The sequence below is a fragment of the Miscanthus floridulus genome, chromosome 6 (genome assembly GCF_019320115.1).
Source record: "Miscanthus floridulus cultivar M001 chromosome 6, ASM1932011v1, whole genome shotgun sequence".
In the NCBI taxonomy this organism is placed as follows: Eukaryota; Viridiplantae; Streptophyta; class Magnoliopsida; order Poales; family Poaceae; genus Miscanthus; species Miscanthus floridulus.
This window is the reverse complement of record NC_089585.1, coordinates 29,540,791-29,550,710: the sequence shown is the minus strand read 5'-3', so window position 1 is coordinate 29,550,710 and position 9,920 is coordinate 29,540,791. Positions and strand designations below refer to the sequence as shown.

Sequence of the window (9,920 nt, the reverse complement as noted above, 5' to 3'; positions counted from 1 at the left end):
GGAGGCTAGCATTGAGGTTAACGAGGATGATGTGGCTCTGTCAGACACCCTTAACAAGGAGCAGCGGGCTGCATACGATGAGATCATGTCCTCGATTGATACCGAGGATGGGGTCTCTTCTTTGTGGATGGTCCTGGCGGGACCGAAAAAACTTATCTATACAGAGCACTTCTCGCTACTATATGTAGTCAGAAAAAGATTACAGTGGCAACAGCTACATCTGGTGTTGCGGCCTCAATAATACCTGGTGGCAGAACCGCCCACTCGTGCTTCAAGATTCCCCTCACCATCGATAATGGGGCCTTTTGCACCTTCACAAAACAGAGTGGTACTGCCAAGCTGCTTCGGGCCGCATCCCTTATTATTTGGAACAAGGTGACAATGATAAAGAGGCAAGGTGTTGAGGCACTAGACAACAGCCTTCGTGATATAATGGATCGACCAGAGTTGTCGTTTGGGGGGAAGACCGTGGTGTTCGGTGGAGATTTTAGACAGGTTCTTTCCGTTGTTCGGAGAGGGTCAAGGGCTCAGGTAGTTGGTGTCTTGCTGCGGATGTCGTACCTTTGGGATTCCATGCGGCATCTAAAACTGGTGCACAACATGAGGGCAAAGAGCGATCCGTGGTTTGCAGAATACTTGTTACGCGTTGGTGGACGTTTTGAGGAGGCGACTGTTGATGATGAAATCCGTCTTCCTCATGATATATGGGTTCCGCACACCGGGGAAGATAGTGATCTTGATACTATAATTGATTGCATATTCCCTAACCTCAATGCAAATATGTCAAGCAAAGATTATATCACCTCTCGAGCGATATTATCTATGCGGAACGAATGGGTTGATATGATTAATATGAAGATGATAGGTCGTTTCCACGGGGATGAGATGGTGTACCATAGCTTTGACTGTGCGGTGGACGATCCGCACAACTACTACCATGAGGAATTCCTTAACACTTTGACACCCAATGGTCTACCTCCACATGTGTTGAAGCTGAAGATTGGTTGTTCGGTCATATTGCTTAGGAACATTGACCCTGCGAACGGACTTTGTAATGGTACCAGGCTTATCATACGGGGGTTTCAAAAGAATACCATAGACACAGAAATTATGTTGGGACAGCACGCTGGAAAGCGGGTTTTTCTGCCTCGAATACCCTTACGTCCGTCGGACGATGAGATGTTCCCTTTTCAATTTAAGCGAAAGCAGTTCTTATTCGACTCAGCTTCGCAATGACTGATAACAAGGCACAGAGGCAGACTATCCCTAACACCGGGGTATACTTGCCGGAACCAGTGTTCTCGCATGGCCAATTGTATGTGGCGCTATCAAGAGCTACAGCAAGATCGAACATTAGGATCTTGGTTGTGGCGGCTGCCGAGAAGGACGTGAACAATGGAAAAGGAAAAGGGAAGGGAAAGAAGAGACCGACAAATGATATATTCACAAAGAATATTGTATATAAAGAGGTTCTAACTCTATGAAAGAGATAATGCATTACACGGCGATACGTATTTTTTCAAGATATATCAATAGTACTTTAACTTTAAAAATTAACAAATAACTTATGTGCAGGATATTTCTAACTACAGCTTCAACTATCTACACGTTTCAGCTGCAAGAAGTTAGATGCCACATTTTGGACTTAAAAAACTTCTGGATTATCTTTGATTGGTGACCGGCTGCAGCTTGGTGTTCGTGCAAAGCACATTCTCTTGGTCGAAACATTGAGAGATTAGATTCTTAATTGTACAATATATTGTAAAACATGTATTGTAAAACACAAAATTGTTATGATTAAGGTGAATGCTCGTGTATTGCAACTTGTAAAACATCATGATTGCACTATTTATTTTAGATACAGTATAACACGTGTTTATACATATGTTATCGTGATATTATGTGTACCCGTTGCAACGCATGAGCATTTAATTATGCAAAAATTAATGTTGATGCGGTAACCTCAAAGAACTCGAGCACGGTGGCGGTTGCACGAGATGCAGGCAGTACGTTCTTGGGAGCATCAACATTTGTGTTGAAAGGGATAACCGAAGCTGAGATTGTTGAATCTCGTGCATATGAGAAGGACTGGCTTTAGCGAGTCCGGAGGTTCAGGCTGGCATGCGATTATGCAAACGTTGTCAAAAATCTCACAGGCGACGGTATGGGCAGCAGGGAGGTAAAGGCCAGAGGAAGAAGTTTTGAGGCTAGAATAAGAGTTACAAACACCAGAAGGTGGAGCTAGAAACCAAACATGCCTGCCCTTCTAACTAAAGATTGAGCTGTAACCCATAACACTTGAACACAATGGGGAGAGTTTCTCAAAAAAAAAAAAAAAAGAAGTAATCGCTCGATCATGAAATGTGTCCAGCTCCAACTAGCCAGCGCATCAGTTTCAGGTGTTCCCGATGAGCCGGCCGGTCCCCCAAATCGCCGTCAGTCAGTGCTGTCTGTACGCCATGAACCGCGCGAGGTGCCGCAGCGGCGCCGCGCGCGCGGCGTCGAACCCGTCGAGCTCCGCCTCGGCCTTCGCCAGGAGCTCGCCCATGTATGCGCGCGCCCCCTCCAAGCCCATCAGCCGCGGGTACGTGGTCTTGCCGGAGGCCGCGTCCTTGCCCGCCGTCTTCCCCAGCTGCTCCGATGTGGCCGTCACGTCCAGCACGTCGTCCACCACCTGGAGGAGGAGCCCCAAGAAGTGCGCGTACCGACGGACGCGCTCGACCTCGCCGTCGCCCGCGCCGCCGACGACGGCGCCCGACACCGCCGCGGCCTCCACGAGCCTCGCCGTCTTGTGCACGTGGATGTACTCCAGCGCGGCCAGGCTCACGGAACCGGAGGGGGCTCCCTCGCTCGCCATGTCGGCGGCCTGCCCCGCGGCGATGCCGCCCACGCCAGCTGCGCTCCCGAGCTCCAGGACGGCTCGAAGCGCGCGGTCCGCGGGGACGCCGGCGCCCGCGCTGCCGCGGGCGACGTGCTCGAACGCGAGCGCCAGGAGCGCGTCGCCCGCAAGCAGCGCCGTGGGCTCGCCGAACGCGACGTGGTTGGAGGGGTGGCCGCGGCGGAGCGCGTCGTCGTCCATGCACGGCATGTCGTCGTGGATGAGCGACGCGGTGTGGATCATCTCGACGGCGCAGGCCACCGGGACGACCGCGGCCGCGGGCCCGCCCACGAGCTCGCACGCGGCGATCGCCAGCGCGGGGCGGAGGTGCTTGCCGCCGGCGAGGACGGAGTAGCGCATGGACTCGCTCAGAACCTCGGGGCACGGCAGGCCCTGCAGGGCAAGGTCCAGCGCGTCGTGCACGGCCCTGGCTTTGGCCGACAGGTACCGCTCGAAATCGAAGCTGGTGCCACTGACGACGGTGACATCGGCGCCTTGCGTGTTGGCATGGGGGCTGATGGTGGCTTTGGCGGCTGTGGCAGCATGGTCCGCAGTGCGGCTTCGGGGCATGGAAACGGATCGTCTCTGAAGCGAGTGCAGCGAAGGGGATCTCTGAACATGGTAGGACTCGAAGCTTTGGGCGGATGGTGCTCCGTGCCGGAGGAAGCAGGATGCCAACTTGTTCATGGAGCCTTGCTGTGTTTTTGCGCGGGTATGGAAAATTGGAAACAAAGGAGAAAAGGTTTGGGGGTAGTTAACCTTCGGGGATGAGTGAGCACTTTAAATAGAGAACTTTTTTTTTCTTTTGCAAATCGAACATACTGGACATGAAATGGCTCATTATCCTGAATACTAATTTTAATACATATCTACATCTATAGCTATATTTAATATTGAAGAGTCAAAATTTCATCCTTTTTCCACCTTCTCCTAACTACATGTGGCATCACTCTTCTTCCGCTCTCGCTATCTCTCACTTATATCTATATCTATATCTATATATATTTAATATTAAAGGATAACATTTCATCTTTTTTTTGCCTACCCTCTCCTAGCTGCTTGCGGCGGCATCACTCTTCTATTCTGACTATTTTTCACTTGGTTTGGAGTTGAAAAAACTTTATTGACATTGCATAACTCATAACATAGCCTAGTCAGTCGAACCTAAATCTATGTTTGCTGCAACATGGCACACATACATGTGGCTTACCTTCCACCTTTTCTAACCTCATGATAGATATAGACAATAACTACCTATTTAAGTTCATTCAACCTTTTCCCACAAAAAAAAAGTTGATTCAACCTTCAATTATTTTTTTCATACGGGATCAACTCTTTGTAGCAAGTAACATTTACTATGGGACTTAGAATTTAATAAAAATATAGGTGGGTCAAGCCCAATTAATATCTTGCTCTTGTTCTATCTGGTTCCATCATCTACTTCTAAAAAACTATTAGAGACAGCTGAAATTCCCAACCGCCTCTAAAGATACCTCCATTTTCTAAAAGCATCTGAAAAGCCTAGTCATCTTAAAAAACAGCGGGCATCTCTATCAATTAAATTTTAGAGTCGGGCCAACTCAAAAACTATTTTTAAAGATAGATTTTGATAGAGCCACCTCTATCAAAAAGCAAGATGTCTCTAAAAATAGTTTATATAATAAATAATATAGCCTCTTATCAAACAGAACGAACAGCGTTCAATTATTGAAAATTAGTCTGCATCACGTGCAACACATGCGATGTCTCTAAAAATAGTTTATATAATAAATAATATAGCCTCTTATCAAACAGAACGAACAGCGTTCAATTATTGAAAATTAGTCTGCACCACGTGGAACACATGCGCCAGGCCACTGAAACATCATCGGCCGCGCACACGAAACCTCAATATTTTCACCACTGCATGTGAAGGACGGTTTGCATTTTAGTAGGCTATATAGGTGAATCTTCTTTTTAATAAAATAAAGGTGAATCTTTCACAAGTGTGGGTATCATAGTCCGATATGTGTTAATCGTGGTGCTGAGTCACATCAACTGTGTCTATTATGCATGGTATGTTTCTTTTGTATTTTGTGTACTCCCTCTGACACAAAATTTTCGAGGAGTTCTTTTTAAAAAATAATTAAAATATAAAAAAGTATCAATATTTGTATCTCTAAAAATATTAAAGTATATTCAATGTTCAATCTAATAATAGTTGTTATATATCATAGATATTTATATTTTTTATATATATTTAGTTGAACTTTAAAAAGTTCGACATGTTGAAAAACGAGATGCGTTTATTTTGAAACCGAGCGAGTAAGTTTTCAAATTTCAAACATATTTTTTGTCCATCGTGTATAATTTTTTTTTTCTCGAACACGCAAAAGGTTTGCATGTTTTTTTATTAAGGTAGAGAGATACAACACAGCTTATTAGCGCCCTAGGGGCTCAATAAAGTTGTACATGAACGCTCAGACCCTCTCTAATGTACTGTAAGCTAGGCTATTCCATTGGACATTGATCAACCCAAATTTACGCCGCTGGCAAGGGGGCCTATGCCCGGTGAGCCGAGCGGCGGCGCTGCTTGCGCGTGACTACCTCGCCATCTGCTAGGAACAACTCACGCAACGCCTGCATATAAGCGGGGTCACCACCGAATATTTCTTCGTATGCCTTCTTGGCCGACGTCAATGGAGACGGAGAAGGCCTCCACTGGAAAACCCCAAGCACTTCATGACAAGGTACTCACCTCGCTTGGCAGCAGAGATATGAGCTATGCTTTGCGCTGCTATCTGCCTGCTTTGCTTAGAGAGCGATGGCGGTGCATGTCCACTGAGGGCCATATCATCAGCTGGCAGCTCTAGGAGTGGTGGTTGCCTCGGCCTTGTGACTCGCTTAATGAAGCACTTGAGGCGTCTGTCAGCCAAGGTCATTTGAGGTGAAGGAGCGTGGTTGACTTAGTCCATCATAGCCACGACCATCGTGTCGTCCAGGGCGGCTGCCCCGACGTTGGCGTTGGCCAGTGCTAGGCTCATGGGCCAGGGAGGAACGCCTAAGTCCTCACCTTGGGGGCTTTGGGTGTGCCTCGGCATCCATGACGCCATGTTGTCCTCCCATGGTGGCGTGACTTGTGGTTGCTGCACAGGCGACAACGGAGGCGAGTCCATCGTCCTGTGGAAAGCCTTCACCGGAGAACGAGCTTCCGCCAATGATGCCTCAACATCCTTGGAGGCACTACCGGAGTAGTCGGGCACCTAGGCGCTGGTGCACTTACTGGCCGGCTCACGATGAGTGAGGCATCGAGCTCCTCTAGCATGGGGTCGACCCAAGCGGGAGGCCCCCGTGCTCGCTCACAGCTCAAACACCAGTGGATCTGTCTCGGGGGAGCAGTGTGCAGCAGCTGATGGAGCGTCGTTATCAGCGTAGTCGGCAGGCACACCTAAGCTGATGTTGTAGGATCTCCGGTACGCCTAGAGGGGGGTGAATAGGCCTGTAAAACTTCAACTCAAACTGAAGTCAAATTCATCCGCGACACTATCGCTCTGTGAGCACGGCACTGCCGCACAGCGGCACTGCCACACCTATAGGAGAGATTAGTTCATAGTTCAAAATCTACCCAATGAAATTTAGATCGGATAAATTTCTTAGCTTCCTGTCGGGTAGTAGATCACAGATCGACAGCTGAAAGTGGTGGGAACACCACACACAAGTAGATCGGCCTTAAACCCTAGAAATCACCTCAACAACAACAAGAACATAAGTGTAGCAACACAAGCACAAGATGACACAAGGATTTATCCCATAGTTCAGCTCGCTACCAAGGCTTGCCAAAGTCCATGTTGTTGAGGTATAACACTAAGGCTTAGGGCTTTGCAACCCTACCTCGTTCTCAAGTCAAGAGAGTGAACTCTTGAGATGAGGGGTGATTTTACTCGCTGCAAGAGGTGGTTACAAACCTTCCAGGGCTGCCACAAACTTAGCAAGCTCACCGGGCGACGCTCTAGCCAGCTAGGAGCCAAGCTCCAAGAGTAACAAACACAACCGCTGGCCAAAACATAAACCAAATGCTCTTTAGGCTTTGGGAATCAGTAGAGCTACTCTCTAATTACTTTTGGCACCTTTTTCTCTCAAGGATTGATGGGCAAGTCAAAGGAAAAGCTTAAGAGCTTGAAGGGCACCAATGGAGGAGAGAGGAGATGAGCACCTACTGATTTTCGTCGATCTAAACCAATGGGGAAGAAGAGAGAGCCGTTATGGAGGATAGGAAAAAGTATAAATACTCTCCCTACCTCCCAACGGTTACTTAAGTGCAGTAGTGCCGCCCTAAGTGTGGCAGTGCCGCGTTGCAGCAGTGCCTCTCTTCAGGTGTGGCACTACTGCACCCAGCAAGACAGCAAGGGTGAAGGAGTTGTTAAGTTGGCTGTCTTGGCTGATGTGTGAGGATGTTTTGTGTAAAGATTGAGCATTTGGTTGCACACTTTTAATCAGTTGTAGTGTCCCCTTTATAGTACGACTTTTTCCATACTCAATTTCAAAAAACAAAAGAATTCAAAACTCCTTTGAGCGCGATGTCGTCCTTATTTATAATGGGGGGCTCCTCCTTTCTATGTAACATCCTCTATAATGAATTCCCTGCTTGTCATCTTAATAAATCTCATTAGTTCTCTAATTAGGTGGTCATCAACACCAAAACCCACATTAGGGCTTGATTGCACTTACAATCTCCTACTTTTTGGTGATTGATAACAACCCAATTAGAACTTACAAAAGATATGAAATGAATAACTGAGATTTTTTTTGGAGCCATGGGTGTAGAGCCTCCCCTAAATATGTGAATAGAGAATTGAATTCTCAACTTAGCATAAGAGGCCAAGATTCACACTTTAGTGAAGTGAAAATTGGGGCTCCCCCTACATCCATGCCTTTGTGGGGTGCTGCACACAGTATCAAGAAAATATATATGTGATGCATATGACAGATCATGCACACATGTGCTTGCTGCTATAGCTGAGTGCGGCACTGCCGCACTAGGAGTGCGGCACTACCGCACCTGACTGTACAAGCAAGACAGAGTCAAGCACCACACAGCTAGCTAAGATAAAAAAAAGATATGCAACCTAGCACAATAAGATGACTTCTAATCCACACAAACGATACATGTCCATATCCGATACACAAAGAGTCAAATAGTAGCATTATTTCACAATTTAGAGTTTTGAGCAACTCTCAAACTTTCCACCTAGCGAAGACTAACACTCATCGAATAGGACATGAAGCACAGCGGTTGACCATGGCGTCGAAAAGTTGTTGACCCCTCTAATTTTCTCCTCCTTTGGCATAAAGCACCAAAAAGAGAAGAAAAGAAGAAAGATCAACTCCTACTCGTCATCTCCCTGGATGTCCGTCCAATCAATATCATCACCTCCTATAGCCCTAGCACCTCCTGCAGCAGTCTCGGCACCACCATCACCATCATCGTCATCGGAGTCAATACGTGTGTTTACACCAAAATTTGGCAAGCTTATCCTAAAAAGGAAGAGACCGGCTGATGATGTCAAAAGCAAAAAAGTCTCCTAATTAAGGGATATTTACGAGCCGGCCATGAAATATTATTTAATATATTTTGAAGAAGCAAGGCGTCCAGGAATTCCACACACGAAAAGCTAGAAGATTAAAGGAAAGGAAATATGCATGTTTAGCTATTCGCACATACGGCCAATTGACATATTTGGCCAAATTTAATCCTATTGGGTTGATATATGGCTATATGCTGCTAGGACCGGAGTCCGTACGTGAAGGAAAAGGTAGATTATTTTATTTGTGATAAAACATGCCATCCGGGTGCAATTCAACAATGGAAGAAGCAAAGACACGCATCATGTGTGTGTACATGTACGAGGCCAGCCAGATGTCACGTTCGTATACGTATTCAGCGAAATAAATCACATACGTGCAGGATCGGATATTAAAGGAATGTGGAGCAGGTTATTGTGGAGAAAGTTTCCAAGTTCAGCCAGACAAGGGAAAAGCAAGATGAAAAAGGAAGGAAGATTCGTGGTTTCTGCTTCGGCAACATGCAGATAATGAAAGATTATGTACAAGTACAAGAGCAATATATATATGGTTGCCGGAGTCATTGACGTACGGGAAGCTAGCACAGGATTCGAAAGATTGGCCAGCAAGTTATGTGGCAACGTATCCATCTAGGAGTCTAATGTGCATGCGTAGATATCACGTACTATTTTCCTGTCTTGTAACCCGCCGAAGGCCAAGCACCCCTATAAATATGAAGAGTTACGGCACTTTGTAAAAACATAATCAATCAAATACAAATCAATTATTTTTTTCGGCTCTGGCCACCCCTTAGGAGTAGGAGTAGAGTAGATCTCGGCGAGTTCTTCAGCGAGTACGGCTGTATCGATCCGGTCGACCTCCACCGCTTGTCTATGAGTATCGTCATGGTTTATACCTCTGTTCATATGGCTGCATCGATCCGGTCGACCCCCACTGCGACTCTAGTATAGACTAGTTATCGACTCTTGTCTAATTCAAGTATGGCCTGTATGATTCTGCCTCACACCCTACTGCTTGAATTAGATCAAGGTCAAGTTATCGGCTCTACCTTGGTATGGCAGTCTTTGGTAGATTCGTTAAGTTACCGATATTGCTTATTGCTTTCATTGTTTCTCTAATTACAGCAATATCACTCTGCCCGATTGAGATTGATCTGGATCGGCCTTATATCTTGTTTAACCCATCGTTTGCTAATCTAAAATTGATCTAATCTACACCTTAAACAATGAGTTATGTTTTATCGGCTGTTTTATGTCAATATTAATCATGCATAGCGTGTGGTTAAGGCATGTTCGATCTTGAGTAGATCTATTGGTTAGCGAGAACCGTTTCATGGCCCGTTATCACGGCCTGTGGGATTCTGCCTCTCACCCCACTGTTAGCGCCGTGGAGTAGGGATTGTTAGTTGGTAGATCCGTTCCTAAGAAGGCATGACCTTAACTGTGCGCTATGCCTGAATCGGCTGTTTAGCCAATATCGA

The 9,920-nt window shown here is 46.4% G+C and overlaps 1 protein-coding gene across 1 annotated transcript; it reads right to left on the bottom strand.

Annotated features, from left to right (window-relative positions):
* Positions 1 to 2,220: 2,220 nt before the first annotated feature.
* LOC136457979 (geranylgeranyl pyrophosphate synthase 7, chloroplastic-like) lies at positions 2,221 to 3,605 on the bottom strand. The gene has a single exon (XM_066457996.1). The coding sequence runs from the start codon at positions 3,563 to 3,565 to the stop codon at positions 2,441 to 2,443; it is 1,125 nt and encodes a 374-aa protein (XP_066314093.1). The 5' UTR covers positions 3,566 to 3,605; the 3' UTR covers positions 2,221 to 2,440.
* Between the last annotated feature and the right edge of the window lie 6,315 nt (positions 3,606 to 9,920).